Genomic DNA, 21562 nt, shown 5'->3' with positions numbered 1-21562 from the left:
TGGGCCCAAAATGTCAACTGTGTCATGGCTGGGAAGTCAGTGGCCACCCTTCCCAGCCCCCCTGCATCCAGGTGGTGCAATGTGGCTGAGCTAGTGGGGGGCGGCGGAAGGATGTGCACGGATTCTCGGCTTGGACCACATGAACCCCCTGCATGATCCCCCTGTTCGTGCCCCAAAGGACTGTGGGGGGCACCCCCCATCCCTCGCCGGCAGTGGGACTTTAAATGAGCAAGAAATAAACATCCGTGATGCCAAACCCCTGGGTTTGAGGGTCTGTCTGCTACTGTCGCTATCGTGGTCTTAAAGAGCCCAGAGGGGCATTCTGGAGCAGGACCTGGGGGGCCTGGGTTCAGTTCCACCTGCGGAGTGGACTAGGCGGCAGAGAACCTGGCAAGTGATAAAGCTTCCACCTGCCTGCCCTTTGCCCTCAGCAGGTGGCGACAAAGGTCCCCGGGCTTCCAGCCCTCTGCGGGATGGCCAGCCCCTCCACAGATGGTTCTGGAATGGCCCTGTACCTCACTTCCCCAGTGGCACACGGGAGGGCTTCCAGCCCGCTGCCTCCAGGCGCAGCCCTGCGGAAAGGAGCCGGTGGAATTGTGGGGCGTGGACCACACGGCTCAGCTCCCAGGCGGGGGCTGGGTTCTATTTTCAGCCCTACTCCTCTGGTTTCAATTTACTAGGTCTTTCCCTCCCCACCTCGCAATGATGGCTTCTGATAAGCCAGCCTATTTTCTTGACTCCATGGGGGCCCGATGGATAATTTAATTAAGAGTAAAATCAATCCTCACAGCACCTGCCCAAAGCCCCCAGCACGAGTCTGTTTGGAATCTTGTCTCTAGTCATCGGTGGGCAGCAGGGGAGGGGCGAGGAGCTGCAGACACCGCTCGTGCGGGCCGAGAGCAGCCCTCTGCAGACCGCGTGCCCCAGTGCCCCGGACAGCCCTCTGGCTGGTCGCAGTCATCAGACAGGCATCTCCGGCAAACAGCCTCCAGAGAATTTGCCACCAGGAACCTTTCCTCCGGGTTATGAGTATTAATCCGTTGTAATTGCCGAGATAAAATCACACAGTGTGCTATCGTGTTGGTGGGAGTACTGGAGAGAGGGGGGGCGGTGCCCGCGGAGACCGTGCTGAGACCGTCTGTCCCCGTGCTGCTGGGGACGAGAAGCGGCTGAGGACAGAGGCCAGGAGTGAGAAGGTGGAAGAGTGTCAGGGAGGGATGACGGGTGCGAGGGTGGGGACAGGCTTTACCTATCACGGCAAATGCAGCACAGGAGGGCCCACGTGCGCCCCGTAGCCAGGGCACACACTGTTCACCTCCTGTGGTGCCCTCCCCCCGAGTCTGAAGGAGGCCCCAGCAGCCTTCTCCACACGCCAGGAAGCCACCACCGAGGGACGGGCTTGCACGATGCCATCACTGAGACACCCTGGACATGTGAGGTAACCTCAGGGAAGGGGGAGGGACGGGTGAGGACTCGCCGACCTGTCGCAGCACCCCGTGGGGTGGCAGTCACCCTCACTGTCTCTGTTAGCGGCTGACCCTCCTCTGCTGGCTTACTGACCCTTAACTAGGTTAGGGGCGTATGCCGACCCGGCATGGGGCCACCTGTTCACCTGGGGCCTGGCCCCTCACCCCCTCTTCATCCACAGCCTCTGCCACCTGACTGCGTGGGCCCTCCCACCCAAGGGGTGGAGTCAGTTTCCCTGCTTCTTGAGTCTGAGTTCTACCCTGTGACTGTTTCGTCAATGGGAGGTTAGCAGGGGCTTGAAAAATCTGTTTCTGGTTTCTCTCCTGCTCCTTCACGGTCACCAGGAGAGGATGCCAGGGCTGGCTGGCTGGAGGGTGAGGGGTGCGGAGCACAGGTGAGTCACCCAGCCCTTCTAATCGGCCAGTAGCCAGCCAAGCCCGGACAAGTGAGAGAGCCCGGCCAGGATCACCAATCTGCAGATTCACTGCGACAAATAAATGCTTCTTGTTTCAGGTCCCTGGGGCCACTTGTTCCACAGCATTATTGTGTCTGTAGGTAACGGATACATTGTAGGGCAGCAGCTCTTCACTGTGGCTGCATAGTGGAGGCATGGGGAGCTCTTACAAATCTCGATGCTAGGATACACCCCATTTAATAAGGTTAGAATGCATGGGGGCAGGATCTAAAGATCAGGATATTTTATTCTTATTCATTTATTTTTGTTAATCAGTCTATTTTAGCGGGAACCGAACCCGGGTCTCTCTGTACCGCAGGCCGACGCTCCAATCGCTGAGCCAAACCGGCCAGGGCAATCAGTCTATTTTAAAGGGTCCCAAATGACTTCAGTACGTCACCAGGCTGAGACTCACTACAGGACCAATTCATTCGGAGCGTAATCCATATACCTTTAAACCTCTTCTTGCATAATTTCTGTGTAAGACAGAATTAAGGACCCTGACCCTAAGCCGGTGAGCCTGGCACCGGCTGTGGTGAGATTTGGCAAAGTAGTTAAACACTGAGGGTTTCACTTTTCTGCCTGTAAAATGGGGATAAAACCAACTGCCTCGTAGGATCGTCGGGAGGGTCATTCATCCCACACATATTTTTGGTGCGTGAGCTCTGGGACTGAGAAGGGTCAGGAGACAGAGCATGTCTTCCTTGGAGGTGCACACCTGTCCCAGAGGGCAGGGTGATGTGCAGAGGGTGCTCAACCCAGGCCCAAGGACACAGCAGCCGCCCAAGGACACAGCAGCCGCCCCCTAAAAGACAGCCACTGCCAGGCTTACCAGGCTTCTCTCACTAGATGTCATGGTCCCCAAAGGCAAGAACTAACTGTCCAGCTCCGCTCCTGCCTCCTACAGAGGCCAGGATGGGCTCGACGTCCAGCCGGCCTGCTGCTCTCGGAGACCAGGACAAGGGTGGTCTTTCTCCTTTTCTGGGCATAGCGGGGAAGGTGGAGTCTGCAAGGGGAAGCCTGGCCGGCTCCAGACCCCGAGGGGGGACCGGCAGGGCTGGGTGTATCCCAGGAGGAAATGCTTTGCCCTCGCCCTCCGTGGAGGTGCTGGCTGCCACAACCGAAGCCTTGGGCCACACAGAGGGGTTTTGTTAGGGCTGAAAGAGCCGTGTGTTCTCTGCCTGCCGGGCCCCTGGCCTCACCTCCTCCCAGCGGCCAAAACACACAGAGCCCAGGCACGCCACGGACACCGGGCACACCCGCACACCGGAAACACCCCGGGGCTACCACCCTGCCAGGGACATGCCAGCGCCCACGGCCCCCTGGCCGTGCTGGCCGGAGTCCCGGGCCGGTAACCGCAGCGATGGCGCCTCTGTCTGTGCCTGTTCGGGTGTTTTAAGTGCTCTGGGAGGCAGAATGATTCTCCAGCTGAGGACGGAGCCAGCGCCCGGGATTCCCCAGGCAGGCGGCTGAGCTGTTCCGGCTCCAAGTCTCCGCACATACATTCCCGGCAAGGCCCTCGTAAACCAAACTTTGTCATCCGGGAGGTCCCCAACCTGGCTCTGTCCCAGAAGAGCGGTAGGCGCTGCTTCTGCAGGAAGGGTCCTCTCCGCGTCCGGGGGCTTTGTCTGGCCCCCCGCCTCCGCTCCCAGGGCAGGCCCCTCCTCCCACCCCTCCAGAGCAGGGTGCTCACATGCGGCTGCTGGGAGGGATCTTGCGACCGTCTCGGAACCAGGTCACCTGCGGCCGGGGGAAGCTGGCGATGCGTGGGGCGCGGATGACAGCAGCTTCCCCATGGGAGACACGCTGGTGCTTCTCGCCCTCCTCGAAGCTCCCCATGTCTGCAGCGGGAAGAGCACACGCAGGGTCAGGGGCTGAGGCCAGCGGCAGGACTGCCCAGCCCCGGGAGTGGGCAGATGCAGACAGGATGGCCAGGGGGCGGGGGACACCAGGCCCAGACCACCCTCATGACCCCAGCGCCCCATCTATCATATGCCCTGCCTTGTCCTTTTGGGGTTTACATCCATTTATACCCACGTGTATCCATGAAGCAACTGATTCGATCCACAGTCATGAGAGGCTGGTTGCTATTTCATAACTTTACAATGGAAATACGGTCCACGTGGCTCAGAGAGGTCCACTGACTTGTCCAGGGACACGTGGCCGGAAGGGGGTAGAGTCAGGATTTGAACTCGGATTTCAGCCTGGAGTCAGGCATAGCTGTCCCTCTAGCCCTGCCCTCCAGTGCGGCAGGGGTTTAGGCATGAGCTGAAGGGTGTGTCTCAGGGCCACGCTCCCCTGCCCTTGGAGGGGGGAGAGGGTGGGCATGTGCAGAGGGTGGGGTCTTGGATGCTCATACACCAGCGTAGAGAGCATTTCCCTCCCAGGCCTTGGGTGGGAAGGCTGTGAGGCTGCACGGATGTGTGAACACAAACACCATATTCTTTTATAAATATGCCGACCCCTGTGACAGACGAGCAGGGGACACGTCCCAGATCCGATAGCTGCTCTGTCAGCCAGGAGGGAGCAGAAGCAGCAGAGACGCAGGTAGAAACACTTCTCCTTGCCCGCCTGCTGGGATCAGGGTGGGGTCTGACCACACCAGCAACGCACTCAGAACCTTGGGGATCACCTCGTTGCTCCAGGCAAAGCCTAAATTCCCTTGCCTGGATTCAAGGTCCCTCCCTAATCTGACCCCAACCAACCTTTCCCATCTTCAAGCCCAGACCGTGTCATGTGCTCTTACAACCCACGCCTCACCTCGGGCCTCTCTTCGGGCCCCTGCTGGAATGCTACTAAAACAAGCCACTGCTCACCACGCCACCACGGTGCAACAGCATCCTAGAGGGATTCGGCCAATTAAGTGTCTCAAAGAAATAAAATCCACTGTCGGCACCCGTGTTCTAAGTTTGGCGCGGGATGAATGCAATGGTGGTGGCTTTGGAGTCACTGAGACTTGAGTTCAAATTCCACTTCTGCTACTTATGAGGCATGGCCTTGGGCAAAAGTCTGACCTTGCTGAGCTTCTACTTCTTCTTCTGTAAAAGGCAATTAAGAAGAGCAACTTCCTCCTAGGTCATGGTCGGCGTTACACGATAATAAATGTGTCAGGTGGTATCTTTCCGAAGATGGCGGCACCAATATTTATCTCCCATCCCACATGCTCTTCCGGTGACTAAATCTGCTGGAAGTGGAGCCATGTGACTTTCTAGGCTAGGTCATCAAAAGGATACAGCTTCCACCTGGATCTCTCTCCCCAGATGCTCCTGCTCGGAATCCCGCCACCATGCCGGAAGGAAGCTCAATCTACCCACACAGACATGGGAACAACGCATGTGGGAAGGAACTGAGGTCCCCAGATGAGAGCCAGCATCCACATAAACATGTGAATGAACGTGCGAGCCCTCAGACGACTCCGGCCCCTGGCCTTTGAGTCTTCCCACTGAGACCTCAGCCATCATAGAGCAGAGAGACAAGCTATCCCTACGCTGCTCTGTCCAGATTCAAGCGTCACAGACTCTGTGAGCGTAAAGACATGGTTGTTATGTGCCATTACGTTTTGGGCTAAGTTGTTATGCAGCCATAGAAACTGGAAGAGTAGATTCCAGTGCTGAAAATTACATCTACTATTTGCTGTATTAAAATATTAGAATCCTGTATATTTCTCAAAGTTTAATTGAAACATCAGCCTCTTCAACCAAGATTACCTGACACGGCTCAAATAGAAATGAAGAACCAAGATGGGTTGAACGCTGACCCTCTGTCAGGGTTCTCTCTGGGAGGGCTTCCCAGACAGTGTCTCATTCACTCATCATAACAACACGACGAGCTCAGCCTTAACAACACACATTTTTAGTTGCTTATTAATTGCTATTACTTGGCTCTGCCTATAAAAAATTGCATCAATGAATCACATTGATTCCAGTTCTTAAAATAATTTTATCTATTTAAGAAAACTTTTCACAGAACTCTGAAGATATATGTGACCAATTTAAAGCAATTTCATGGTACTCGTGTCTCTCTTTGCTCTCGCCAGCGTCATGAGCTCCAGTTCGTCAGCGAGGGAACTAAAGCTCAGGGAGACGGTGGCTTATCCACTGCTAAGCAGTAGGGCTGGGCAGGGCCTGCACTCCGACCCGGCCCCTCCGCACTTCCTCTCCGCCCTTTCGTGACTCTTGCCCGGCACTGAACTTCTTCGTGCACATTCTTTACCTCTTTCTACTCCATTGTGAGCTTTAAGAGGAAATTCTACGCAGGAGCAAACCCCTACCAGACACCTGGCCCTCTGCTTTGCACACAGTGACTTCTCTCTCAACTCACCCAGCGCCATCATGCAGTGACCCTTGCTGAGCCCCTACTGTGGGCCAAGCAGGCTCTGTGGCAGAACTGAAGAGAGACCTGGTCCCTGCCCTCATGGAGCTTCTAGTCTGGCCAGGGAGACCGGCCTCAGCAAACCAACCCCCAGACAAACGTTCAGTGACACGAAGTGACAGCTGTCAGGAAGAAGAAACAGGGTCCTTATATGAGAGGCAGCAGCAGGGAAGCTACTTTCGATGGGGAGGTGGGGGGGGCTCCAGGGGAGACACCAGTCCAGAGCAGGAGTCAGCTAAGTGTGCGTGTGTTTACTGGGCTGATGGTGCAGAGGGGGCAGAGGATGTGAAGTCTAGGCGGTCGGAGAGAGGGCTAGTTAGAGGAATCAAAGAATGCCAGTAGGGCAGGGTCATGGCTTCGTTCCTTGGATGGATGGATAAAGGACGGATGGATGGATGGATAGACGGAGGGGTGGGTGGATGGAAGGGAAGAGGAATGAAGGGATGCGGGCATGGAAAAGTATTTGTACGTACGTATGTGTGCATGTGTATGTATGAAAGGTGGGACAGACAGATGAAGGGAAGAAGGAATGAAGGGATGAAGGCGTGGATAACTGTATGCATGATGCGTACATGCATGTGTGGTGGGATACACGTATGCACACATGTGTGCATGTATGGTGGGAAGCATGCATGGATGGTGGGGTGTATACAATTGTGCATATGCATGTGTATATATGTGGTGGGCTGTATGTGTGTATGCACGTATGCTGGGATGTATGTATGGTGGGGTGTATGTGTGTGTGTGTGTGGTGCATGTGTGTATGCGTGTATGCATGTATGCTGGGATGTATGTATATATGGTGGGGTGTATGTGTGTGTATGTGATGTATGCATGTGTGTATGTGTGTATGCATGTGTGCTGGGATGTTTGTATATATGGTGGGGTGTATGTGTGTGTGTGTGATGTATGCATGCATGTATATATAGTGGGCTGCATGTATGTATGCATGCATGTTGGGATGGATGGGTGAAGGAAGGGCACAGCTGGCCTAGGCCCAAGTTCTCCAGTTCATGCCGCCCGCTGCCTTTCCGTCCCACAGTCTCCCTGCCTCACGGTGCCATTCTCTCCACTTCACTGTGTCTGCTCAGGGAGCCCTGTCCCTGCTCACAGGCCCCAGGTACAGCCGCTCACGCACTGAGCAGCGGCCGCAGCAGGGCCACTAGGACGGAGCACTCGGCCAGCTGTGCAGGAGGAAGGCTGGGGACAGCGGGGCTGCCAGGGGCGCTGGGTGCAGGAGGAAGGCTGGGGACAGAGGGGCTGCCAGGGGCGCTGGGTGCAGGAGGAAGGCTGGGGACAGCGGGGCTGTAGGGGCGCTGGGTGCAGGAGGAAGGCTGGGGACAGCGGGGCTGTAGGGGTGCTGGGTGCAGGAGGAAGGCTGGGGACAGAGGGGCTGTAGGGGTGCTGGGTGCAGGAGGAAGGCTGGGGACAGCGGGGCTGTAGGGGTGCTGGGTGCAGGAGGAAGGCTGGGGACAGCGGGGCTGTAGGGGTGCTGGGTGCAGGAGGAAGGCTGGGGGACAGCGGGGCTGTAGGGGTGCTGGGTGCAGGAGAAAGGCTGGGGACAGCGGGGCTGTAGGGGCGCTGGGTGCAGGAGGAAGGCTGGGGACAGCGGGGCTGTAGGGGTGCTGGGTGCAGGAGGAAGGCTGGGGACAGAGGGGCTGTAGGGGTGCTGGGTGCAGGAGGAAGGCTGGGGACAGCGGGGCTGTCAGGGGCGCTGGGTGCAGGAGGAAGGCTGGGGGACAGCGGGGCTGTCAGGGGCGCTGGGTGCAGGAGGAAGGCTGGGACAGATGAGGTCTGTGGCACCTCCTCTGCCCGGCACACGCTCGTACCGTACCCCGTGATGCCCTGCAGTGCTGCCAGTCTCCCGACCAGTCCCCCAGAGCAAAGAATCGTGGGCCTGGGGCACAGCTGGGTGCGGCCTGATGTGAGCCCTGATGTCTTGTCACATCTTAAAAGGTCTCCTAAGCATGCATTCCACTTCAGAACGTGCTCATTGCTTTTATTTATTTTTAAAGCAGTTTTTACCATGAAATACGCCGTTACACACCAAAGAACGAATATGATTATATGCATAGTTTAGAGCATAGGACAAACACTCGTGTCCCCAGCACCCCGCTTCAGGATTAGAACTCGAACCAACCTCGTCTCCTCCCCCACGGCGCCCTCCCAGCCACATTCCCTCCTCTCCAGAGGTAGCTCCAGGCTGCACGCCCTGTCAATCCCGCCAAAGCCCCGCCCACCCCAGCTGCGCCGCATACAGACAGCTGCAAACAGTGAATGGTTAATTTAGTCTGTTTCTAAGCCCTTTACACCTGGGATTATTCTGTATGTCGTCTACTGAGATTTGCTTTTCTGTGCACACATCTTTGGAGCTCCATCTACGTCCCGGCTCTTAGGTTAGTCATTTTCACGGCTGCGTGGACGCCCGTGGATCGAGACAGCACGGCGCTGCCGCTGTGGGTTGCGGCCCAGCGTCTGGCTGGCCTGCTGAGGACCGGCGCGTGCAGCTGAGAACATCTCCGGAGGACGGGTTGCAGGCTGTGCACACTGTAATTTTATTGATAATGCCAAACTGCTTTCCAAAGCTGCCAATTTACCTACTCTCGCTCCCGGCAGCAGAGCTGGGTGCTTCTGCCAATGCTGGGTCTCGCCAAACTCTTTGGGTCTTGCCAATCTGGTGGGCATAAGGTGGTGTTTCATTGTGGTTCTATTTGTTTATTAAAAAGCAATGCTTCGCCCTCCGATCAGATGGTATCACCACTGCCCCAACCACCCATGACTTCCAGTGCGTTCTGAGTAATGTCCGAAGTACCCACCACATCTTCGAATGATGCCACCATCTGTCCACAGCACCCCACCTCCTCAGCCACATCTTTTACTCTCTGCTTCCCTCGCTCTGCTCCAGCTCCCCTGGCCGCAGACACCCACATCCACCCCAGGGCCTTTGCACTTGCTGTTCCCGGGCCTGGAAAGACCTCTCTGTCTGTGTGGCTCACCCCCTCGTTTCCTTTGAGACTGTGCTCAGTGTCACCACCTCAGGGGCCTCCCTCAGAGGCCATTTCAAATGGGACTAGGATTCCTGCCCCGGCCTCCGTGGGTCTCCCCTGGCTTCGTCTTCCTAATAACGTTTTCTTTCTCTTCCTGGGCCGTCTACAGTCCGTACTCTGTTCCATATTCTCCTCTGACCCTGTGCTGCCCCCGCTCCTGAGGGCAGGGCCGAGTGCCTTGGTTCTGCCCTGTGTCCTCACTGCCCAGGACAGAGCTGGCACACAGGAGGCAAAGCGCAGGAGTTTCCCGAGTGGGTGAAACATCCCGGTGGACGGGTGTTTCAGAAGGACACAGGGGTGTCATCCGGGACCAGGCACGGCCCGAGTGTTCTGTGTTCACTGCACTCAGGCTGAGAATTAGGGAGAACGAGTCCGCTGGCGACATTCTGGGCACCGGCCCCAGCCCACGGGACAACAGGCTGGACGCCCCCAGTCCTGTTGGGTGGAGATGACTGAGCCCCCAGCATAACGGGGAGCAGGCTGGCTCCCGGAGCAGGGCCCCTCGCCCTGCAGAGCGCGGGCAGGGTGGGTGCCGGGGCTGGGAAGTTGCCCAGGTGAGGAGGACACAGAGGTGCCCACAGGATCTGAATGTGGACCATGGTGGCCAGAGGGGAGCTGTGGACTCAGGAAGACTCTCCCAACCCTCTCAGCCATTGGACCCAGACATCTATGGTGAGTTTAAAAAGAAACAAAGAAGAGACTCTGGATGGGGACCGGAAGGGAGCTGGGGAGGGGGCTGATGTTTTATTGACTTCCCCTTAATTGCTGTAATTAAAAACATGTAAAGAATCTTTTTGTAATGACTTCGCTATTATCATTAGTTGTTAGCACAGCTGCTGTATTAATTTCTCATTAGAACCCAATTCACAGCCTCTCTTTGGGAAGGGGGTGGAGCTGGGGTGGGGCCTGCCTGGTCACCCCTGGAAAGAGCCCCAGGGGCTGAGCATCCCAGGACAAAACCCTCCCACCCGGGGAGGTGGGAACTGCCCAGGAGAGACACAGGGGCTTGGAGAAACACTCATCCTCAGAACCACGTGCATCTGTGCGAGCTTTGAAGACAGACAGATGGACGGACAGACGGATGCAGCAGGACTGAAGGGCACCCAATGGGGAGAGGCCCAGGACTGGGACAGAGCAGGTGACGGGGACGGGTTAGGGAGGCGCCCACTCTCTGGGGTCCTGCGAGGGCACGGTGAGTTCCTTAAGCTTTGCACCCTCCACGCCTCCCTCCCAGCCCTGGAGAGCAGAGGGGTGTTTAGGAACGTACCCAGGAAGGCAGGCAGGACGAGAGAGGGTGCGGAGGCTTACTCCAGGACGCCTTGCAGATCGGAGAAAGCCTTCTCAGCCCTGGGTGGCCTCCAGGCCGGGCACTGTCCACATGGTTGATGTGCACTGATCGACTGACTGGCCAGGTAGGCACTGATATTAGCATTCTTTTCAGGAAGTGCAGGCACAGAGAAGTTAAGTAACGTGCCCAAGGTCACACAGCTAGGGAGAGGTGAGCTGGGTTTGCACCCGGAGTTCATGGCCGAGTCCACGGCTACACCCTACAGCCGATGGTATTGAGGCAGGAAAAGGTGGAAGGTAGACACACTGGCTGTGGGACCTCTAACCCTGCTGAGCCTCAGTTTCCCCATCTTGAACATTCTTGGAAAGTGTGCTGGGGGTTAGGGGGTTGGAGAGCGGATTCTTCAACGTTCACAACTAGAAAGAGAGCCCCCAGGGATGAGACAAGTGTGTCGAGCAAGGGAAGGGACCAGGGACGTGAGTGTCCCACTGTGGCCACCGGGCTGGGCGACACCCTCATTAACTTGCTGGAGTAAGTGTTTTCCTCAACTGCCCGGCAGCGGTTCCCAGGCCTCCCTAGGTCTCTGGCTTCTGTAACAGTGGTTTCCGCTTTGGGTGCTGTGGAGGAGGGGACTTCCAGACCCGCAAGGTGGGCAGGGGCTGGGCTGGCCGGATGGCAGGGGCAGTGCTGGCTCACGGCTCTGCATTTGGCCAGGATGCTTCTGCCAACCCTTCCTTAAATGACAACACAGAACGTTAATGATAGCAACAACTCCCACTGATGGGAGGCGCATCATCTGTGGGCGCTGGCTCACGTGAGCGCGAGGAATTCTCCAGGCAAACCTAGGAGGCGGGTCTCCATAGACACGGTTTATGAATGAGAAACCTGAGCTGGGTGAGGCTCAGACAGGGTCGGTCATTTCCCTGGGGTCACACAGCGATCAAGGGCAGAGCCAGGATTTAAATGTGGTCTGCCTAACCCTAAAGCCTGCACTCTTCCTTATGCCACGCTGCCTTTCCTGGTGATGGGCACCCCATAGCCTGCCAACGCTGTAAGGTACCCCCGCTACCCAAGCCCTCTCCCCTCACACTGGATCTTGGCAACTGCAGAGTTCCAAAGCTCTCTCGTGGGTTTGGGCCAGGCCCCGGCATGTCATCCTGGGGTCATCCCTGCCTGCATCACTCGGGGGGGCCCAGGACCCACAGAACCTGCAGTGTGTGGAGGTGGAGCTCAGGGATACCCCACCCCTGGGGGTCTGTGCCCGGGCAGAAGGTTAGTGTCAGGCAGTCTGAGTCCCTGGCATCTGCTTCTTGCCCCCCTCTTAGGCTAGGAGCTCAGGTGGGTCTCTGTTCTCCTTACAGCACAGGAGATGCCAGGTGCACCTGGGTCCTTACCATTAGTGCGCCTTGCTTGCTTGCTCTGCAGCTGGGCAGGTCATAATCCCTCCCTCAGGGGCAGGAAGACACCTGTGGGCCCATGCAGGTGTCTGGCCTGGTTTCAAGGGAGCATCCTCATGCTGGGTTTATGAGTGTGTGAGGAGTATGCCTATTGGTGGGGGGGCTGAGTCCTGGGTTTCTGGGTCCCTATCACAGCTGAGGAAGAAGATTTCAGTCACAGGGATGCTGGGTTCCCTTCCTTTCTCTCTCTCTCTCTCTCTCTCTCTCTCTCATCCTCACCTGAAGATATTTTTACATTTATCTTCAGACAGAGAGGGAGGAAGAGAGAGAGAGAGAAACATTGATGCGAGAGAGAAACACTAATCGGTTTCCACTCGTACATGCCCCATCCGGGAATCGAGCCTGCAACCTTTTGGTGTGTGGACGACATGCCAACCAACTGAGCCACCTGGCCAGGGCCCTTGCTTCCTCTTTCTGACCAGTGGAGCCAGCCCAGGGGAGACTGTCATCTGAGCTCCAGAAAGTTCCTACTGTCTCTTATGAGCCAAAGGCTTGAGACAGACACTCCCCACGACAGCCCAGGCCAATTGGTGTCCTGGATGGCACTTACAGCTCCACACACATGCGTACACACACACACACACGCACACACATGCATGTTCTCACCAACACATAGTGAGCGAAGAGGCAGACCAACCCAGCCATGCACATCTGCACACACACAGGCACACACATGCACACGCACGCACGCGCAGTCTCTCTGGAGGCTGCCCCGCCCCCTGGACTTGGCGCCGGCTGAATGAAGCCCCAGGGATTTCTCCAGCCACCCGACAGCGGCCCTGAGCCATCATTTGAATTCAGGGCTTTTCCACTCCTCGGAGTCGAGCTGCCTTAGTGCTGATTTGCGGGACAAGTCGTCCTCGACTCCTGATTACGGCTGTTTTCCATAATTATAAACACTCTCTGCCTCGCTTGTGGTTTCCCATTAGGTTTCTCTCTCCTACTTCTCTCCAAGTAGAAGCCCTCTCCGGTGGGCTCTGCATGAGTGGCTATCCTTTTAAAATTATTTCAGGGCTCGCTAAGGCTTCCACACGCCCTGTCCCACCGTGCAACCCTGGACCTCTGCCCCTAAACACCCGGCATGACACAGCCCTCGGGGGCTCATTCCTCGCACACAGTAGCCATTTCAGGAGGAGGGGCAGGACAGACAGGGGAACTGAGTCGCAGGGGATGGTGGTGACCGGGGCTCTGAAGCACCAGGACCTGAGATGGCCTTGGGTTGTCCTGAAGCTGCGTTCCCCTTTCTATCGATCCTTCTGGGGGTGCTGGTGGCACGTGGGAGGTTGTTACCCCGAAGCCTCGGGGAGGCCCTCCCAGGAAGCCCAACGTGTCATCTCCCCTCATAGGATGAGGGTACCTACCATGGGGTGCCTCCCAATGCCCCCCGGAGATCATGGGGACCCCGTACTATTATTGCTTCAGGGCTGAGCGAGTGGGAGGATGGAAAAGTTAAGGTTATGGGGGGGACCAGGAAGTCAGCCAAAAGAGGTTCAGGTTGACCATTAGGAAGACACCCCCCTACCATGTGTGAGGCCCACCCTAGAGGAGACCCTCGAAGCAGGTGACGGGGCCTCCTTTTATTTATTTATTTTTATTTTTATCCTCACCCAAGGACATTTTTGCATTTATCTTCAGATAGAGCAAGAGGGAGAGAGGGAGGAAGAGAGAGAGAGAGAAACATCGATGTGAGAGAGACACATCGACTGGCCGCCACCCACACGACCCCAACCGGGGCCCCAAACTGCAACTGAGGTACGTGCCCTTAGCGGGAACCGAACCCGGGACTTTCTGGTCCGCAGGCCGACACCCTAACCGCTGAGCCAAACCGGCCAGGGCTGTTTTCAACACAAAGCAGCCGCCCCATCTGAAGCGTGCTGAACTCAGTCAGCAGAGCGTGTCCTTTACCAGCCGTGGGCCTTGAGAGCTCAGCCGCCTGCCCGGCCTTGGTGCCCCCAACTGCAGCACGAGAGGACGGGCCCGGCCACGTGGGACGGGCCACCGTTAGCACCCAATGAGCAGGAGGGGTGGGGCTGGGGGGTGAGGACCCTGCGGACCTTCTCCCGCCTCACGCCCACCCTGCCCCGAGTCACGCGTGTACTCACAGGCCACCTGGACCTCGGTCTGCCTCTGCAGCAGGGCGCCCATCCGGTTACGCACGACGCAGCGGTAGAAGCCAGCATGGGTGCGGTCCAGGCTGGTGATCATGTACCTGCGGGCAGACGAGACAGCCAGTGAGCACGCGGGCAGTTGCAGGGATGCCCAAGTCAGACTGGGGTCAGAAGGCAGAGGTCACAGCACCCTCTTCCAGTATGAAGAGCACTTGGGAGCTCTTGACCCTCTGGCCATGTCGTGGGGTCACAGAAAGGTCTTTATCGATAGGACAGTCCCACCCAAAGGCAGGAGGTGCTGTGCCTGGCCCTCGACCTGGCCGTGAGCAGGCCTCCCAGCGCTGTGGGGCCTGTTGGGGGCTCCGTCCTCCCCTCCTGTGGCTCCCAGGACTGAGAAAGGCGGGCTCTGCATTTTGGCCGGGCACGGGACGGTGCTGTAATATGAACTGCAATGGATGGAGGTGACCGATGCAGGGAAATTCACGTTTCCCCACATGCTCTGCATCGTTCCATCCTTAAAGCTACAGACAGCTCCACTGCAGCTTTGTGGAGGGCAAGGAAGAGCCTCGGAGCGGGACAGGTCGGCTTTCTGCACACGGGGACCTGGGGCCAGGATGCACGAATCCGAGAGGCCCCTTGGGAGCCCACTCCAGGAGCACGTGACCGTCGCGAACTGCAGCAGAGTCTGGCGCTGGGGAAAGGCCGCGGAGAGCAGGACCGTGGGAGCTCAGTGGGCTGGGAAGCAGGGAGCAGGCCAGGCCAGGCCAGTGTGAGGGGCGTCCGGCACCGAGACATGGGGGGTGATGCTCTCCAGTATGGAGGGGCTAGTTCCCCTGGCACCCCTCTGGGACCACCTGTCCTATCCCCGGGGAATGAATGGCCCAGCACAGACCTCATGAATCAAGGGGTTTGTGTCTAGGGTATCTCCCCCTGCTAGGGTGTCCTAGGGTTTGTCCAGCTGACTTGGTGGATAAGCTCATTGCCCTCTGCCCGTAGGCTATGCCAGCCCTGACACAGAGTGACCTTACTCCCAGGGGTGGCTGAGTTTATTTTCACATGAATTTCAGTTAGGGCCCTTCATCTTCATCATCATCATCATCATCATCCCCATCTCACAATGATGATGCTGTATTAAGTACTCTGCATACATTTCTTCATTTTACACAGCAGTTCCCGGATGATTGGGTATCATGGACCAGTAACCCTTTAAAAAATGGGGGTCGACGTAAGACTGTCAATTTTTTATTTTGCCAAGTCAGATCACTAAAACCAGCCAACCAAAAAGCAAACAGACAAAAATATCGAGCAACACAACACTAAAAAAAAAAAAAAAAAAAAAGAGAGAGAGAGATAATATTTAAAAGTGCCAGGCAGAGAGAGAAAAATAAATAGAAATGGTCAGCATTTTATTTATAAAGGGCATTTTTGAGATCACACAAAAGAAATGTGATCTCAGCATAAAAGCCATCTGAGCAAATTTTAAACAAATTTTTGCAAAGCCTACTGCTTCACTTTTCTCATTTTACGTGGACAGGTGCAGACAGTCACGAGCCTGTGTCTGAGAGCCTTCCATGTAATCTCCATGCTAATCCTATGGCGGGGTTGACCCCAACTTCAGAGCTGAGGACATTGAGGTTGACAAGCGGCTCGTCACTGACCTGTGGTCTGATAGGCAGGAGGGTCCCACAGAGCCCTCCTAGTCCGAGCCCAGCCGCTGACCAGCTCAACACTGACGTGGTACCCCACAGGCCCCACCTTCTGTCCTGGGACTGCATGAGCCCCAACTCGCTCTGCCTCTGCAGTGCTACCCAGAACATTCTGGGCATCCAAGCCTCTTATCTCGGCCACCAGCTGCCTCTTATCTGTCTGTCCTCACTGTGTACAGCGTGATGATGGGCAGATAGGAAGCCCCAGCTCTGGCAAACCCCCCGTTCTCCTCAAACCCGTCCTCAAGCCCATCACAGGCTCTGTCATCTCCGCCCCATCTCTCCCCCAGGGAGGGGGGACAGCTTTTGGGAAATTGTTTGGGTCTTGAAAGCGATGGGGTGACCTGAAAGGGAAGGTGGAGGGAGAGATTGGCTAGGAAAGCTCTCTATCTTTGGAAACGGGACTGGATCTTATTAAATCGCACCAGGGAGAGGAAAATGAACAGAAATGGCCAACAAACTCACAAAAAAGCTGCTCAACCTCTGTCGCAATGAAACACAGCCCCATCAAAACCACGATGACATATCAGACTGCCAAAGATCTTCACGTATGATCGCACCCCGTGCTGGCAAGAGCGAGCGGAGGGAGGCGTACGATCCTGTTGGCTGGCGGAAGTGCTAATTGATCCAGCCTTTGGGACCAAATCTGTCAAAATAAGAATATGCAAGTCTTCTGACCCAGAGGTTGCACTCCAGGGAGCTGGCCTTTTAGACATACTTCCCAAAATGTGGCAAAAAAATAGGTACAAGGATGCTCACTGAAGCAGGGCTTGTAATGGCAGAGATAAACAAACACATATCTTGAAGCAGCATAAATGACCATCAAAAACGGGTCAAAGCAATGAATGAGGCTGCAGCCACCGACTGCATGGGGACACCTGTACGGAATGAGATGAGACGTCTCCAGGATGCACAGAGCGTGGGAAGGAAGCTGGAGAAGGCGGATGCTTATGGAAACAATATCACGAGGAAGCAATAAGCTAAATAGTATCGTAGCTGAGTGTTAGGGGCAAGAGACACAATGTATTCTCAACACCCTTGCTAAGTAGTTGTTTATTCACACAGGCTACCAAACCCTAGTTTAATGTTGCAGATCATGCACATTGACCCAATAAAAGTAATTTGAGTCTGTGGACAAAAGTAAAAGAATAATGTAAATGGTATGACACCACGTGGGTAAGGGGAAATAGCATGTGTCTGTACACACATAATCACACACACCCTCGGGCAAGTACATACGCTGTTTTTGAGATGGATCCTCCGGTATTTGTTATCTCCCTTTTGGGAGAGGTAGTGGGGGTGGGAGGGAGCGGAACTTCTACTTTTTGATTTTATGTCTTTCTATGCCATCAGAAATTTCTTTATCGTATGCATATATCGGGTTTATTTTAAAAAATAAAGTTAAAAAATGCACTTCGAGCATGTAATTTAAGTATGCATTATAAAAAAAAGACACCAGGGACTCATTGGGTCTGGGTTTGTTTGCTCATGTCAGTGATGTGTGGTGAATTTTAAACTTTAATAAATGTAGATTTCTGCGGGGGGCTCTCTGGCCATTTGCTTCAGCCAGAGCCCCCCAGGCCACACCTGGGGCTCGGAGGAAGTGCAGCTGGCTGCAGGCCTGGCCCTCCACTGAGGCTGGGCTGGGCTTCCCTTCGGCCCCCCTGCCCTGTAGTTGAGGACAGGTTCTCCTTAGCTGGCAGAGCGGGGTGCTGCCCCTCTGTCGCTCACCCTGCCTCCCTCTCCCTGGGCGCCTCTGGTGCTCCTTGCTTGGAAGACCTATTTCTGGCTCGTAGGCAACATTATTTAAAGTAACAGTTCCGCCACTGCCTTTCCTGGCAGGGAAACCCACTGCACTCCACCCAAATTGCAGCTCTCATCCCCCTGCCTCCCAGGCGAGCGTCAGGGGCAGCTGGCCGGCCTCTCGGTTTGCTGTAAGCATCCCTGATAATAACAGTAACAGGGCTCATTATCCCAGCTGAGCTCCCTCCCAGGCTCGGGACACACTCAGTGGGCAGCTCTGTCTGCCCCACCTGCTGTGGCTGCCCTGGCAGGGACCCGGATGCAAAGCCCTGCAGCAGGGCTCACCCCTGATCCGGCCACAAGGGAGCTTTGGACAAAGGGCCGGGACTTCTGACTCAGAGAAATTTAGACTTGACTTTGCGTCTGTCTGCTCTTTCGTAGGAGTGTGGCCTGGGCATGTTATGGAACCTTGCAAGCCTCAGTTTTCCCACCTGTAAAATGGGGACAAGGACAGTTGCCTTCGATGTGAGCATCACCAGAGGACCTAAGTGCCTGGCACATGGCAGGTGTGCAAATACCTGTCAAATGAGGGCAAGTGTGTGAGTCTCTGGTGGGGATGGAAGGTAGCGGGGTCAGGTGGAGAGGTTCAGAAAGGAAGACAAGGAAGGTGTGGCAGGACCCCCCCCCCCCCCCAAGAGCAGGAGTCCATTAAGGGCTCTCTGCCAAGCATCACAGGAGCACAATTTCCTTGTCTGGCAAATTCTTTGGCTTCCCATGGATGTGGAGCCCAAATGTCCCCAGCCGTCCACAAAGGATCTTCTGCCCCCTTGGTTACCTAATGCAACTTACTGATAGAGGGCCTTGCCTCAGCCCCCAGCTGCCAGAGGAGACTGCCCTGCCTCCCCAGGGGCACTGGGACAGCAAGGAAATGACAGGTCCTTTCCAAAGGCTGCCCCCTCAGCCTCCTGACCCCAGTGAACCTCTTCACCAGCCTGACCTCCTAAGCTCCCGGCCACCTCTATTTGTGTCCTCGAAGTGAAGGCGCCTGAGCCTGGCTCCTCTGGGATGAGGTCCTGTGAAGGTGGGCAAGAGGCACCTCTTCCTGGTGGACCTGCAGCCCGGTTCTCCGTCCAATGAGGGACAGTGTGAGGGGCGTGGCCCTGGGAGCTGGGGAACACCTGGACAGCCCCACCTCTAGGATGGCTTATTTGTTACTTCAGTGTAGAAAATGTCGTCACAGGATTCAAAGTTTAAAGCGTAAGAGAAAAGGTGCACAGTAAACATCTCTCCCATTCCTGTCTCCCTGCGGCCTGGTCTACCCCAGCTCCCAACACCCACCAAGTAAACCACTGTTACGAGCTTCTTGAGTCTCTTCTCAGAATCCCTTTGTGCAAATCAGCCATCCCCCCACTTTTAAGCAGGAGACAGGGCCTCCGCTAGTGCTGTTCTGCTCCCTGCTCTGTGCATGTGACGAGGTGTTTTGGGGTGCTTTGCGCAACCGCACGAGAGCTTCCCCGGGTTTTCAGCCGGCGGAGCAGCGAGACGGCTCCTGGATGTGGGAAGCTCTGCTTCCTCCCAGGGAGATGGCCAAGGGAGCCAGCAGGGCAGAGAGCCGGGTGGGCTGGGAAGACAGGGAAGAACAGAGAACCTGTTCCCTCTGCCCCATCACGGGGTGTCTTGATTTAACCCTCACAACACCGCCTGCTCGGTCTACGGTTCTGCGATGGAGAGGTGGGCTCGCGGTGCAGGCGCATGGTGGCAACACGGGGCAGAGCCAGGACGGATAATTGGATTTTTAGAGACACGAGACAGGCAGGGGAGAAAATCACTGCCTAACAAATCACTGCATTTTCCCCAGCACGGGAACACATGATGCCCTTTTGGGTCCGAGTCCTTGAGCGTCAGAGTTGATATTTAAAATGATTCTTAGTCGCATTAAATAAGATATTTCAATTCCACGAAGCTGTCAGGAGCTGATGCGAACACCAGAAATAATAGGCACACTCTCCTTGTATTGTCCTCGTTAATAAATCGGGTGCCCAGAGATGCACGCAGATGCTCACAGGGAGGAAGGGTATGTGTACGCACATGCACACACACACACACACACGTGCACATGTATGCATACATACCCATGAACACTCTTATACTCCCACTTATGTGCACTCTCACACCCACCTACATGCATGTACATGCATGCACACATGTAAAAAGTTGTGTTCAAACATGTACACTCTGCCCTGGTTGGTTTGGCTCAGCGGTTGGAGCGTCGGCCTGCAGACCAAAGAGTCCTGGGTTCGGTTCCCGCTAGGGGCATGTACCAAAAAAAAAAAAGTACACTCATACAATCTGCCCCCCACTCACATGCAGTCATGCATACAGGTGTGCACACCACAACACTCATGCACACACCCTAACATGTGTGCACAAACATGTGCCACGCTTGTGCATACTCACCTACATGCATGTACACACATATACATGACCATTCACATATGTGCATGCAATCCAAACATGCACACACACTCATTTACATGGGCAACACTCCCAGGGTGAACCTGTGTCCACAGCCACTCCCACACCGAGGTCACCCGGGCTCACTGAGGCCCCCCTGCCCAACCCAGGTACTCCCTCTCCCACGCCGAGGTCACCCGGGCACGCCGAGGCCCTCCTGCCCAGCCCCAGGTACTTCCTCTCCCACGCCGAGGTCACCCGGGCTCACTGAGGCCCCCTGCCCAGCCCCAGGTACTCCCTCTCCCACGCCGAGGTCACCCGGGCACACCGAGGCCCCCCTGCCCAGGCCCAGGTACTCCCTCTCCCACGCCGAGGTCACCCGGGCACACTGAGGCCCCCTGCCCAGCCCCAGGTACTCCCTCTCCCACGCCGAGGTCACCCGGGCACGCCGAGGCCCCCCTGCCCAGGCCCAGGTACTCCCTCTCCCACGCCGAGGTCACCCGGGCTCACTGAGGCCCCCCTGCCCAGCCCCAGGTACTCCTTCTCCCACGCCGAGGTCACCCGGGCACACCGAGGCCCCCCTGCCCAGCCCCAGGTACTCCCTCTCCCACGCCGAGGTCACCCGGGCACACCGAGGCCCCCTGCCCAGCCCCAGGTACTCCCTCTCCCACGCCGAGGTCACCCGGGCTCACTGAGGCCCCCCTGCCCAGCCCCAGGTACTCCTTCTCCCACGCCGAGGTCACCCGGGCACACCGAGGCCCCCTGCCCAGCCCCAGGTACTCCCTCTCCCACGCCGAGGTCACCCGGGCACACCGAGGCCCCCTGCCCAGCCCCAGGTACTCCCTCTCCCACGCCGAGGTCACCCGGGCACACCGAGGCCCCCTGCCCAGCCCCAGGTACTCCCTCTCCCACGCCGAGGTCACCCGGGCACACCGAGGCCCCCCTGCCCAGCCCCAGGTACTCCCTCTCCCACGCCGAGGTCACCCGGGCACGCCGAGCCCCCCTGCCCAGCCCCAGGTACTCCCTCTCCCACGCCGAGGTCACCCGGGCACGCCGAGCCCCCCTGCCCAGCCCCAGGTACTCCCTCTCCCACGCCGAGGTCACCCGGGCACACCGAGGCCCCCTGCCCAGCCCCAGGTACTCCCTCTCCCACGCCGAGGTCACCCGGACACACCGAGGCCCCTGCCCAGCCCCAGGTACTCCCTCTCCCACGCCGAGGTCACCCGGGCACACCGAGGCCCCCTGCCCAGCCCCAGGTACTCCCTCTCCCACGCCGAGGTCACCCGGGCACACCGAGGCCCCCCTGCCCAGCCCCAGGTACTCCCTCTCCCACGCCGAGGTCACCCGGGCACGCCGAGGCCCCCTGCCCAGCCCCAGGTACTCCCTCTCCCACGCCGAGGTCACCCGGGCACGCCGAGCCCCCCTGCCCAGCCCCAGGTACTCCCTCTCCCACGCCGAGGTCACCCG

At 57.0% G+C, this 21562-nt stretch overlaps 1 protein-coding gene across 1 annotated transcript in view; it reads right to left on the bottom strand.

The window, feature by feature from the left end:
* Positions 1-21562, bottom strand: part of SDK2 (sidekick cell adhesion molecule 2) — a 237562-nt gene that overhangs the window by 85618 nt on the left and 130382 nt on the right. The window contains exons 3-4 of the mRNA XM_036268767.1: positions 14187-14293; positions 3615-3762 (exon numbers count right to left, since the gene is read on the bottom strand). Of these exons, the coding sequence (XP_036124660.1) occupies positions 3615-3762; positions 14187-14293 (255 nt within the window). The remainder of the gene's footprint in view (positions 1-3614; positions 3763-14186; positions 14294-21562) is intronic.

The sequence above is a fragment of the Molossus molossus genome, unplaced genomic scaffold (genome assembly GCF_014108415.1).
Source record: "Molossus molossus isolate mMolMol1 unplaced genomic scaffold, mMolMol1.p scaffold_m16_p_19, whole genome shotgun sequence".
In the NCBI taxonomy this organism is placed as follows: Eukaryota; Metazoa; Chordata; class Mammalia; order Chiroptera; family Molossidae; genus Molossus; species Molossus molossus.
This window is presented reverse-complemented; position numbering and strand designations above follow the sequence as displayed.